The sequence below is a fragment of the Vulpes lagopus genome, chromosome 9, assembly GCF_018345385.1.
Source record: "Vulpes lagopus strain Blue_001 chromosome 9, ASM1834538v1, whole genome shotgun sequence".
NCBI lineage: Eukaryota > Metazoa > Chordata > Mammalia > Carnivora > Canidae > Vulpes > Vulpes lagopus.
Genome location: NC_054832.1, coordinates 19,094,428 through 19,108,320, shown reverse-complemented (window position 1 = coordinate 19,108,320; position 13,893 = coordinate 19,094,428). Strand labels below are relative to the sequence as shown.

The 13,893-nt window shown below is 36.3% G+C and overlaps 1 protein-coding gene across 2 annotated transcripts in view; it reads left to right on the top strand.

The window, feature by feature from the left end:
* The window catches only part of COL14A1 (collagen type XIV alpha 1 chain), a 217,781-nt gene that overhangs the window by 105,968 nt on the left and 97,920 nt on the right, over positions 1-13,893 (top strand). For both annotated transcript variants that reach the window (XM_041769636.1, XM_041769637.1), the window contains exons 23-24: positions 2,681-2,797; positions 10,434-10,580. In XM_041769636.1, coding sequence (XP_041625570.1) covers positions 2,681-2,797; positions 10,434-10,580 — 264 coding nt within the window. The remainder of the gene's footprint in view (positions 1-2,680; positions 2,798-10,433; positions 10,581-13,893) is intronic.

The window sequence follows — 13,893 nt, the reverse complement described above, 5'->3', positions numbered from 1 at the left end:
CACATGGCCAACGCCAGTCAAAGTTGGGTGGTGGGGAGGGGAAGTTTGCCTTTCTTCAGAGTTTTTGTCTTCCCCCCCCTACGTGAACACACACACACACACACACACTTGTTGCCCATAAAAAATATAAAAAGGACTTCCTTCTTTACCTTTTAAGGGTTTTCTTGCTGTCTGCACACCATCTGGGACTCCTCATTGGCATGTACCACGTCCAGACTCCCATGGTATAATGCAACGTTTTCCAAACTCCAGCATGTATATTCCATATTCCTCATGTTTGTTATCCTTCCACACCATCTGTTTAATGTATTTCTTTAAATAGACTTAAATTTTTTTAACTTAAATGCTTTTCAAAACCACATAATTATCCACAACAGAAGACCAGCATTTTTAATACACATTTAAGATACTATGTAAATAATGAAAATAAAAATGGGGTGGCTGTGTGCTAATTAAAATCATGCTGAGTGCTATCCACTGTGCATGCCCCACACTTGAGAAGGATAGTCAAAAGTAGAAGCCTTAAATCTGCCTCTTATCAGCTGTGACCTTGAGCAAATTACTTCACTTCTCTGAGCTCAAGTTTTCTCGACTCTGACATGAAGAAAACAGGCTGATAGTGAGGCTTATAGAAATAATATGTAAAAGTGGCTACCATATGGCAAGCACTGCTGAATAACCATTATTATTATTGTAATAATTGTGCTTTACACTCTTGGCCCATAAGTCACTCTCATCCCTAATCAAATAATTAATCTGATGAATAGAATGATGCAAGAATGGGGCCTATATTAATCCAGGCCTATATGTTTAGCCACCTACATTTTGGATAGGACCAGGCTTTTCATTAGAAGAGGCTTCCTGGATCTTTTTTAATGGATTACTTTAAGACCTTAAAGGCTGGGTTACAAAATCAATTTAATCTTAGAAGAAATAATCTGTCCCAACAGATCTAGGAAGGCTTTGGCCTGTGGTTCTGACTTTTGTACTTGGATGGTGAAGTGATGCCACTCTGGGCACCATGGTGATCTCCAAGGGAATTCCCTCTGGTGTTCTATTATTAGCAATCCCACCATCTTTCCTTAGGAGCACTTAGAACCTCCTGTGCCTTTCCCCACCCCATCTCTTCCCTTCACTGGCTTATCTTCATTTTCCCTTCTAGATTACTCTTTCTGTCTGGGCCACTTTTTTCCTGTCTCGATGAGTTTTTTTTTTTTTTTTAATTGGTCTCTCGTCTCCCTCTCTGATCTGTCTTGTCACTTTCTGCCCTCTTTTCTCTGCTTCTTTCCATCTTCTGTTCCAACCCTCTTCTCTCCTTCAATAAGTATGTTGGTTATGCCAAATATATATATATATTTTTAAGATTTTTAAATTTTATTTATTCATGAGAGACACAGAAAGGAGGTAGAGACATAGGCAGAGGGAAAGGCAGACTGCCTGCAGGGAGCCTGATGTGGGACTCAATCCCAGGACCCCAGGATCATGACCTGAGCCAAAGGCAGACCCTCAACCACTGAGCCAGCCAGGTGCCCCCAAATATATTTTAAAAGGCTGATGGTATTGTTTTATATTCTGTCCGTAAAGTAAAAATTAGATGGGCTTAGTATTTGTTTTCTTTCTTTATCCCAAGCCAAGCAAAAGCCCATACAATGGCAAATAAATTAATTGAATATGTTTTTTAAAATTTAGCATGGGGACATAAATCATCAATGATTTCCTTTTTTTAATGGAACAAGAGGGCTTATTGATTTGGCCTTAGGAAAAGAGGTCCTCTCTCTCTGATCTAACAGAAAGGAACAATGTGAAGATGTAAATATTGATTAGACAAGATCATTTTTACCATTTTGAAAACTAATTTAAACTATTTTTATTATGTGAGGTAGATAAAAGTAAGAAAAAGTTGTGGACAAAAGTCAGAAGTCATTAGAGAAAGTAAACATTAATTTTCTACTTTCTCTGTTTGAGTCTAACTGATAAACATCAGATATATTTACTTCTTTCTTGTATTGAAGAGATATTATTTTTTTTGCTTCCCCAAAAAACCTTTCTATGAATCATTTTTGTATATCACAGTGTTCTACAATAAATAGGAATCTGTGTATTTTTTATAATTTTTTATGTGTTAAATCTTTCATTTTTACATCTTCAAAACTGTGTTCACTCTCCTTCAATCATGTTTTGAAGGCCAGTCCTTATGAGATTGCTCCTGTTTGAGTATGACTTACCTTTTGTCCATTTTGTAGTTTCTTTTATTTAGGCCAAGGCCATCCTTCAGTGGTTGATAAGTGCATATGGTATTTAATTTTTTAATTATAAAAGTATTATTTATTAATTGTGGGATATATAGAATACGCAAATAAATAAAGAGGGAAGACTAAAAATTACCCAGAATTCCCCATCCATTGTATCTGGTCTTTTCCCTGTGAATAGATATTTCCTTTTTTGTTTACAAATATCTGACAGACCATATTACACATAATGTTTTGCACAAGCTGCTTTTTTCAGTAATAAAATAATTATCTTTGTGTACTAATTTATTATGAGTTGATGAATTTCCTACCACTGGCTATGCGAACTTTGATTTAGAATTTTATTGCATTAAATAAAGTTAATTTCAGACTTGGGGACATTTATGGCATTGTCTTTAGTGTGACATAAGTATGTTTCTATTTCATTATAGTGTTTTTAGGTGTGACCAACCTTCAAGCAGATCAGATTCAAATGACCAGCTTGTGTGCTCGATGGCAGGTGCATCGTCATGCCACTGCCTATAGGGTGGTTATCGAATCACTCCAGGGTAAGTGCAACCCATCACAGGTGATTTTGTTGGGCACTCGTTTACTTGATTCTAGGCAAATCCCTATGGACAACATGTAGGTTACATTAGACCAGAGCCCTCCCTTGAGGAGGCAGTGTTGTATTATGGATCATGAAGGATATGGAGTCAGAATGGCTAGTTAAGCCAATTACTTAGCGTCTCCAAATGATCATTTTCTCATATGTTAATGGCTACAACCAGTGCCAATTTTATGGTATGGTATTCTCAGCTTAAGCTGAGATGAATCCATGTGAGACACTTACAACGGTGCTTTGGACAAATTAAGTTCCAAAGAAATGTTAGCTGCTATTGGTAGTAAGAGACAAATAGCCAGGACTAACACACAGGAAAATTACATGATATTATTATTTTGGTATTTACTCCATGGGGATCTCAGTTTGACTTTACTGACTTCCCTTACTGACTCATTTTATCTTGGGGGATAATTGGTGAACAACAGATTCATTCAGGAGATGGTTTAATATATCTATACCATCATGGGCAGGTTTTTTATTATTGCCTTTCTCAAGTACATTTACAATTGGGGATTTTGTTTGAAAGTTGGAACGCTAAAAATGTCTGCTTACTTCAATTAAAAGTTTCAAGAACAACAGCCAAAGGCTGATTCCCAAAGAGTGAGTTTCTAGGAACTGTTCATCCTGTTTTCACACTGTCAGTTTGGATAATGTGAAATCAAATAATGAAAAATTACTTTTGTCTGATTTGTATTATCAGTAGAAAAGATATGTCTTGTTATTTGGGGGAGACTCTGGGAGACACTGGAGAATCCTGAGTGGTCTTTCTAATATCTTTCAAATTTGGTAATAAAATTGTTAAAAATTTTCTTTCTTGACAAATGATCATGGTTCTCATTTAAAAAAAAAGCAGAAGGAGCTAATTCTGGGGGTTTGAATGAGACTGGGCTATGTAGTCCATATATCAGGCTATAACTACATCCAAAGTGCAGAAATCTCACTTATCCAATCCAGAGAGTAGAAAGCACAGATTAGTAGAGTGGTGAGAGCATTTGGAGATACATGGAGAATATGAAAATAGAACATAAGCAACATAGGAAGAGACTCCTGCCAACCCCAGCCAAGGCATTGTCTCAATAGACGTGCTAAGTCTCTAATTCCATAATTCCCTGTTTGTGATCCTATGAGGATCCCTTTAGCCTGGTGTGACTGAACATATGGGAGTGGCTTTATTCTGGGATAAACACAGAGTAAGGAAAAGTTGGGACAAGTCATATGGATTTTTTTGGTTTAATTTAATATGATTTATGGGATGTGTGAGCAAAAGTACATGATAGCTATGCAACTGTTTGAGAAACAAGTATAAAATCTCAAAGAATTATGTTTCATATATCCTTATAAAACCAGCTAAGCCACATTTTCATATGGAAGGGTTGACATTTAGTTGTATTTATTAGGCTTTAAGAAAAACACTAAGGATAAAAATCACACTCTCAAACTACCCCACAATTGTTTTTTTTTTTTTTTTATCCTTTTATGCTATTTAAGAAGTTGACGTGAAGGGACATAGGCTCCTATGGATATTCATTGTCTTTCATAAAGATTATAATTATTAAAAAAAAGATTATAATTATATAGACTGACATAAAGATATGTCAAAACTGGCTTTATCAATGGAATTAGTGAGCTCCATATTTATTATTTTTAAATTAGATGTCTTTAGCACATTTGCAAAACTGCACTGGTATTTTTCTCAGAGAATATGATGGGTATATCTGATAGCCTTGATCTGGTAGTCTAAAACCTCAAAGAGCTCTTTCTGAAGCCAAGACCTTTGTTAGCAAATATATATATATATATATATATATATATATATATATATATATATATATCCACATCCACATTTCCTTCTTATCTTCTAGCAAAGTTAACTTGTATTCCCTCACTATTATTTCCAGGCTGCCAAAAACCTCTTCAACTAAGCCTTGATAGAAGCCTCAATTAAACAAGAATGAACAAAGTGTTGCTCAATTGATTTTTCATCAACATTTGTAGCTGAGAGATTTATGAGTCCAATTAGCTTACATCTCATTCACCCGATTGTCTAACTGAGTAATATTAATTAACGGACAGCAACACTTTGTAATTCTCAGCCTCACAGAGGCGTGTTGGGTGTGGGAAGGGAGTGTGGGGATAGCAGTGGGGAGTATATTTAAATATTTTAGCGAATAGTTTAGATCAAGGAAAAGTCTTCCTACTTTAGAGTAAGGGGGAATTAGGTTGTGGGGTTTTTTCTTTATTTTTTAAAAAATATTTTGATCTCCGCCCATTTCTCCTATCCATCCACGCCCCAATCCCCTCAAGCCCAACTCCTGCCTCTGGCAACCAGGAAGCTGTTCTCTGTATCTATGAGCTTGATTTTAGGTTGAGTTCCTTTATTTTACAGAGAAATACAGCCATTTTCCGCATGGGTGCCTTTGAAGGACTTATGGTCAGATGAGTTTCTTCCATAGGTAGAGGAGTTTCAGAGCCCCCCTTGTTTTAACTTTGTAATATCTCCCATTGGCTACATATGCTGCCTGGGCAGAAATTTTAGTCTTTCTACCTCAGAGGAGATACTAGAGAGAAAGGAGATCTAATTCCTCCAAGTGTTAGAGAAAAGCTTGGTCCCAGAGTGACCTATTTTTGAATACTTCTGACAAATTCCTACTATTTGACAGGTAATTTTTTCCAGTTTTTTAAAAATATAGTCCGCATGGTCTGGTCATATGCCCTTGTATTCTGAGATGAAGTCAGTGGAGAGGCCTCTGTTTTAACCATAATTGCTGGTCAACTTCTCTGGGCTTTAGTTTCTTTAAATTACTTTTTCTGAGGCTTTTATCTGAAGTAATACCTACAAATTTCCAAGGTTTTTGTGAATAAAGTAGTCAGGCTGTATCATTCAGATTTGCTTGTCAAGGGTAGAAATGCAGGTAAAAGAGACTTAAGCAAAGGGTCAATTTATTGGCTAATATGCTGGGAGTTTTAGAAGTGTCTAGCACCAGGCACATCTGGATCTAAGTATTCACATAATGTCATCAAGACTAAGTCTTGCTCTCTTCTGCTCTGCACTTATGCTCACCCAGATTCTCTGAGTTGGCCCCAGTCAGATCCAGAATGACATCCTCCCAGCTTACAGCTTAACCAGTCGGAGTGAAAAGAGAGCTTCTCTTTCTCAATAATTCCAACAAAAGTCCAGGAACTGAGTCATATTGGCTTGGCTTGGGTCACATGCCCCTAAATCTGTCATTGAGTTCAAGGGCATGAAATAAACTGACTGGTCAGACTTGGTTGCCTCCTACCTCTGTATCTGGAGGGGAAGAGGGTTGTTATTCAGTCCTTCCCAAATCATAAAGACAAAGAGTGGGGAACAACAGATTCAAAGAAAGAGGGAATAGATGCAAAACAGGCAGGAACAACAGATGTCTTCTTCTCATGTAAATATTATGACTTTTTTTATAGCCAAGAAATTAAAAAAAAAAAAAAAAGATTACCAGAAGGATGAGGTCCTCTCAGGAGAAACTGAAATAAATCTGTGTTTGAGTCATTCATCCACATGCCAAATTAAAGAGTTGGATTTTCGTTAAAAAAGTCAGAGACTTCTAGTTGATCTTGGGTAGCTCAGACACATCAGGAGAGTCTCCATTAGTTCTGTTGATGTTCTGGAAATCTGTCCCTCTCTCTAGCTATTTTTGAGTTGACTTAGCACCCAAGGTTGGGTATAGCATTTACCTTGAAGTTCACGTATTTAGATTCCACGTGGTCCCAAATACTTTTTTCCCTTCCTAATCTCCATAACTTGGTGAATTTCTTTCTAGACTGCTTAAGGAAGGTTTCAAACGATGCTCAACTTTGTCTTTGGGTGTTGAAATGCCAGTTTTACAGTATCATTGACAAATAGAATCATAGCATAGTGGAGAGCCTTCCTTTTCAGGTGCCAGATCCAAACAGGAGATCATAAGAAAACATATCCTCAAGATTAAACTTTTTGAAGTGGTAACATCATGATTGCGGGTCAGGGTAGTTGAGAGACCTGGGGATTGAAGCATTTATATCATAAAATTCCAGCGGAGTATTCTGGATTCTGGATATTCTTTGCTTGTGGGTCTCAGTAACTACTCCTAGGACATTTTGGTGAGTCACGCTGGTGGCATTGGTATCAGCAGAGTAATAACCCAGACGATGTATTTAGCCTTGCTTCATAAGGGTGAAGGCACCAAGAGAGAATTTCTTCCCTGTTTCCCAAGAAATAAATTGACTCCTTGCTTTTGGAACAAGGGGTTGAGGAAATTAGTCATCATTTGATCAATTTAAATGTTTTTCCTTAAAGGCAAAGCCATTAAACCCAAATCACACATGCCAAAAGCAACATGGATACATCCCCATTCATGTAACCCTTCTTTGTTATTATTGGGAATTAAAGCAATATCATTTCCCAATAATTTTACAGTGCGTGTTCCAGTTTTCCAATGGTTTTGAGATTTTTTTTTTGTTGTTTTAGTGGTAAAATCCATTTATATTCTATTGTTGAGGGTCTATAAAGTACATGAGTATCCACAAGAAATAGGGATGTCATAAAAGCACTTTCTAGAATTGATTCCTGGAGAGTTCCTGGAAGCTTTTATGGAGATGGATTAATACCCATGCCATAGGATGTTTGTTTTACAGGTGACTCACAAAAGCTTGCAAGAGGTTCCAAAGTTGTGGGTAAAGGTTAGAAAGAAGCAGCTCGTGTGGGGTTTTGGACCTGGGAGCCACAGACTGAACTTGGGCATGAGTAAAGCAGAGTTCAGGGTTTACAAACATTTTCTTACTATCGAATTCCTGTCACAGTGAGATGTGACTTCAAAAACACCCAAGCAACTTTTTAAATTTCATCATTTGGTAGTATATTTGAAAAGAAAAAAATATTTTTTATTTTTTTATAATAAATTTATTTTTTATTGGTGTTCAATTTACCAACATACAGAATAACACCCAGTGCTCATCCTGTCAAGTGCCCCCTTCAGTGCCCGTCACCCATTCACCCCCAACCCCTGCCCTCCTCCCCTTCTACCACCCCTAGTTCGTTTCCCAGAGTTAAGAGTCTTTATGTTCTGGAAAACTGTGTGGAGGTTCCTCAAAGAGTTAAAAATAGACCTGCCTATGACCCAGCAATTGCACTGTTGGGGATTTACCCCAAAGATACAGATGCAATGAAACGCCAGGACACCTGCACCCCGATGTTTATAGCAGCAATGTCCACAATAGCCAAACTGTGGAAGGAGCCTTGGTGAAAAGAAAATTTTTGAAGTAGACCTTAATTCATTCTGAACAAATATATTATGAAAGATTATATCATAAAGTTCACTTTTGAAACTCCTTTATATTCTCAATCATAAAAAATACATTTCAAATTCCATTTAACAAGTTGCTTTAATTTATATTGTTAAAAATCTTATTTTAAAATTTTTCAAAAAGGATTTTGTGCATAGACAAATTTTAAATGACATCGGGTTTGTTCTGATACATGTGTATTATAATAGATGTTTGTTTTGTTCCAATATATTAAAATATAGATTGAAATTTAATAGGTATTATACAATCAAAATAGAAGAATTACTATTTGACTTTTTTTTGTATTTTGTACTGCTCTGTTTTTAAGTTTTCTGTATTTTGTTTATATTTAAGAAACTGCAATGAGCATTTTGAAATTATTTTTAACCACTAAATAATATATGTAACATATTCATTCAATGTAGTTTTTAACACAGGCTTTTAAATTCCTAGAAATAAAGCTACATAAGACATTAAATAGACAGATACAACTATGGCTGAAATAAAGCTCAATCTAGATCTTTTTAAATAATTGTTCTTTTCGTGGTAGCAGTGATTCTTCCTTTTAACCAATTATCCATGTGGTAAAAAAAAAAAAAAAAAAAAAAGAAAAGAAAAGAAAGAAAAAACACCTATATACCAACGAAGAAAACCCATTTGGAACCCTTCAGCAATTACAACCACCAGAGTAAGCAGCTTTGTCCAGTGGGGAGAGAAAGCACTGAATCATAGGGATCCTCATCGGATCTCTGCCAGCTATCAAGTTTGCTTACTTCGTAGGCTCTCAGCAGCTCTCAAACTGCTTTCTTTAGAAAAACCATACGTGTAACTTTTGTTATTCTATGATATATTAATGGAAATTAAAGCAGTGTTCTCTGAGACTGTGATTTAGAGTTCTGAATTTAATTTCAATTATGCTATTAGCATCTGGACTTGATTAAGTTACTAACTTTTCTGGCCTTTCTTGTCTTTAGATTGAGGATAATTGTAAATATTATAAGGATCAAATGAGTCAGTACACATAAAATCTTCAGAATAATGCCTGGCACATGATAAATGCTCATTAAAGATTGGCTATTATCATCTTGTTGTTTCATTAAATACAAAGCATAGAACCTGGCACATAGTAAGCCTTCAGAAAATGATGAGTATAATTACTCTAGCTACCCTGGACTCCAGACCCAAGAGCCAGTACTAATTTCCCCAGGAAGGCAAAGCCATCTGGCCTGTAGGAATGAAGAAAGTAGCCAACAGTTAAATTGGATCTGCTAGATCCATGCTTCTGCCATGGGAGAGACAAGAAAGATCATTTGTGGAGGTGGCTGTGTATGGCTGTCTTATTGGTAGAACAAAAAGAACTTTGAAACCAGGAGTTGGGAGTTCTACAGAATGTGGGGCCCTAAGCCATGGAAGCACTCTGTTTTGCTTACTCAGTTATGATTTTGAAAAGACTAGGAAATGATTTTCAGAGTGGATCCCTCTTCCTCTGAGCTTCCTAGGAGTCTTCATTGCCATTAAGAGAAATCATGAGTAAGAAATCATGGCTGAGAAGAAGTAAATTGGGCATTCTGGGGACTTCCTGGCTCTCTCTGTGCCACTCCAAACTCTTGCCTGCATTTATGCAGTTCTGGAAATAATCTAGACCTGTGGATAAAGCTTCTGAGACCCTGGAAGCACATCTCTTCATCCAGAGGCAAAAGGACTGCCTAGACCTCTATAATTCCTAACTCCATACCTATATTTTTATTTTTTTAAGTAGGCTCCACACCCAATGTTGGGCTTGAACTCACCACCCTAGATAGAATGAAGAGTCTCACGTTCTACTGACAGAGCCAGCCAGGTGCCCCAGCATACTTATATATTAGGATCCTGCCAGGAAGGCATCTTGTTACACAGTAGTAAGTTGTATGGGGCCAAGAGTATGTGTCTTTTTGTCAATTTGTAACTGTAAGAATATTCTAATTTTTAAAAAGTAAATGTGCTCACCTCCATATCAGTCCAAAAGATCAGTTAAGACGTGTAAACACCATTATACATACTAATAATTTTCCATTAAAGGGTTGATTCAGGAGTCTTTTATTCTCATTTTTGAGCATATGAAAATGTGATTTTCAATTGTAAAAAACTCAGTGGATGTATTAACTCTTTAGAAAAAGGTGCAATACCTAAACAAGTATAATTCATTCTGAAGTTATCTGATTAGGCCACGCATATTAGGCATTTTCGAAGCAAATTATCTATCTCTTTTTAAAAATTTCCTGTGTGTACATTTTGTTTTATTATAGACACAAAAAAGCAAGAATCCACAGTGAGCGGAGGGACAACCAGGCATTGCTTCTATGGACTTCAGCCCGATTCAGAATATAAAATCAGTGTTTACACAAAGCTTCAGGAGATTGAGGGACCCAGTGTGAGCATAATGGAAAAAACACGTAAGTCAAATGTGTCCTCTCCTGATCCCTGTCTCCGTGGACAAATAGTATTTTAGGCATCCTGTTTTGATTCAAAAGCTTTATTCCATTTAGAAAAATGTTAGCTATTGCTGCCCAGGCATATCTGTAATACAAGTTTTCTTCCTCTTCTCCAGTCCCATAATTCACTGCATGTGGCCCACTGATGTCATCTATATGGGTTTTTTTTTTTTTTTCCATCCTCCATATGTTTCACAAGGGACTGTAAGGCCATAAGATAGCAAAGTGCTTGAAACAATGACCTTTATTGTGATCTATATCCATAAGGAACGTTTGTGGTATGTGTGTGAAATGAAGTTTAAGGACCCGGTCCTGACATTCAAACAATGGCATATTACCACAGCTATGAGGTGGGAATGGAGCCAAGATGTTCCAAATGGCTGACCCTCAAGTTATTGCCTACTTAAGAGGCTCTTGCACTTTTTCCAAGTTGGCTACAGATCTGATGTACTGAAGGGAAAGGCAAAGTATAAAATTAAAACAAAGCACTTTTTACATGTTCTAAAGACCAAGGAGAGTGTCAACTTCTTGGAATGGCTTTTAATCAAGGATTCCTGACGTAAAGGCCAGAAACATGAAAATGGTTTTAATTGTAGTGAATTCTGGGAAATTTGTGTACTTAACTCAGTATCTTGAACTTAGACTCAAAGTCCCTGAGGATTTGTTTCTGAATAGGTGGTGGGCGATGGGTTTTCTTGGTAGCCCCTCCATCGTATATCTGACATTTGGAAAGTTCTGTCTATGTATAAGTCTTTCAGTTGGTCTGGCACAAGCAGGAAGGAATCAGTAGCAACGTGTGACCTTTAGAAACAGACAGTGAAAGCATAATAAATGGAATCATCCATTTTTTTCTAATATGAAGATTTTATTTTATGATACTAAAATATTCCACATTTTATTTTGCATATATAGTTTTGAGGTATAATGTATGTATCGTAAAATTCACCTATCTTAAGTGTACTACTCAGTGATTGTTAGTACATTTAAAGAGCCGTATAGTCATTACCATGATCCAATTTTAGAACATATCCATCAACCCAAAGAGACCTTTCATATTCATCCACAATCTCTGTCCCATCTCTGTCCCCAGGCAATTTGCTTTCTTATACATTTGCCTTTTCTGGACATTTCAAAAATGCATCTGGCATCTTTCACTTAGCATATGTTTTTGAGATTTATTCACGTTGTAGAATGTATCAGTAGTATGTTTCTTTTTGTCACTGATTAGAATTTTGTTTTATAGGGATGCCTGGGTAGCTCAGTGGTTGATTATCTGCCTTTGGCTCAGGGTGTGATCCCAGAATCCTGGGATCGGGTCCTGCATTGGGCTCCCACAGGGAGCCTGCTTCTCCCTCTGCCTGTGTCTCTGCCTCTCTCTGTGTCTCTCATGAATAAATAAATAAGTAAAGCCTTTAAAAAAATAATTCTGTTTTGTGGAGAGGAGATCATATGATTTTGAAGTTACTGGCGGCCTGGTAGTGCACAAGATTTAGAGTCAAACAGACTTGGTTGAGACCCTTTCTAACATTGAGGCCTTGGGGGGTTCCACATCTCTAAACATTTTTTGCTCAGCAGTAAAATTTAATACTTGCCTTCTTATCCCGTGTGGTGATGGTAAAGATCCAAGATAATCTGTTGAGGAAATTTCTACCTGTATCTTACTGAACAAATATTTGATATCACCATGGCTATCTTCTTAGAAGTTACAAACTAATGGCCATAGGTAAGATATCACCATGAGAGATGTTTTCTCTCAGCCATAGTTTTTTTTGCTCCCATGCTTTAAAGAATTTGAGGAAAGTTCGAAAGATTTTACAACACAGGATACATATACCATGGTGTAAATCTGCTGAGACCAACTGCTGTCTCTTTTGCACAGTATATGTGTTCTCAAGTTTGCTACTTGTTGATGTTTAGGCTAATTCTTCGTTCATTTTCATTACCTGCCTGACCTTTAAAAAAATTTGAGTTTTCAATCCCTGGTCTACTTCAACATCCCCTAACCTTAACTCCACCAGTGATAACTATGAATCCAGGGTTAATTTAGATAGTTCTGTTTGATGTAAATGCTTCCTTTATGTTGGTGATGTCTGTCTTCTTGTAGCTTCTACCCATTGGATTTAGTTTAACCTTCTGAATCAGTGCAGATCAAGACTTCTTCCTCTTCTCTATGACAGCCTCTCACACATTGAAGACAGGGACCATCTGTGTGCCACATAGAGAATATAAATGTGTGTCACCAATTCATTGTGGTTCTTCCTACCCAAAGGAGTCTTTGGCCAGGTGTTCTACCCAGACATATTGACCTATCTACCATTGCTTCTCATTGATTTGGTTCTTGGAATTTAGGACTTAGGATATGCCTCAGTTTTCCACATTAAAGAACATGGACAATTATAAAGATGATCCAGTACTTCCATAGGTTTTAAGATAAATACATCTGGCTTTAGAAGCATTTTATGGTACTTTCAAGAAAATTTTACAATCCTAGTTTTGGTATTAAGATTTCTCAATTTTTATTTTATTTTATTTTACTTTTGGTGTTTTTTAGCTTCAAAAATTGCCTTTAAAAGATAAAACATATATATATATATGTGTGTATATATATATACACACACACACACATATATATATATATATATATATATATATATATATCCTTAATAATGCAGTAGAAAGTAAAAAGTGCTTTGCTGACCTCCCTCTTTTCCTATCCTTCTTTCCCAGAAATATCTATTTGTACCAGCTTGGTCTCCTTCAAGAAATTCTACTCTATCTATCTATCATCTATCTACCTAATCTATAGCTATATAGACATATGCAGTTATGTTAATATATATCATATACATATATATATAAATATCATATATATTTTTTTGTTTCACAAAGGGATCATACCATGGTATTCTGTGACTAACTTCATCTCATATACTAATTAATCTCAAACATTTTTTTTATTTCAGTAAATATAGTTACTTCATTTTTTAAAATATCAAATTATTTTACTCAGAAAGTTTTATCTCATTGCCTCTTAGAATTGGAAGAGACCTTACAATTAACCTTCAAACCTTCCTGTCAGTGAAGGAATTCCCCTTACAATATTCTTGACATATAATCAGTCAGCCTCAACTCAGATCTTTCCAGATATTTGGTGCTTTACCAGTCTCCAGGTTGAATGACTATGATTAGTTGACAGCTTTCCTCATATTAAACTGAGATAACAAAAAGTATTTTCTCAGTTTTTCTTACATTTTTATCGTCAAATAAGGACAAG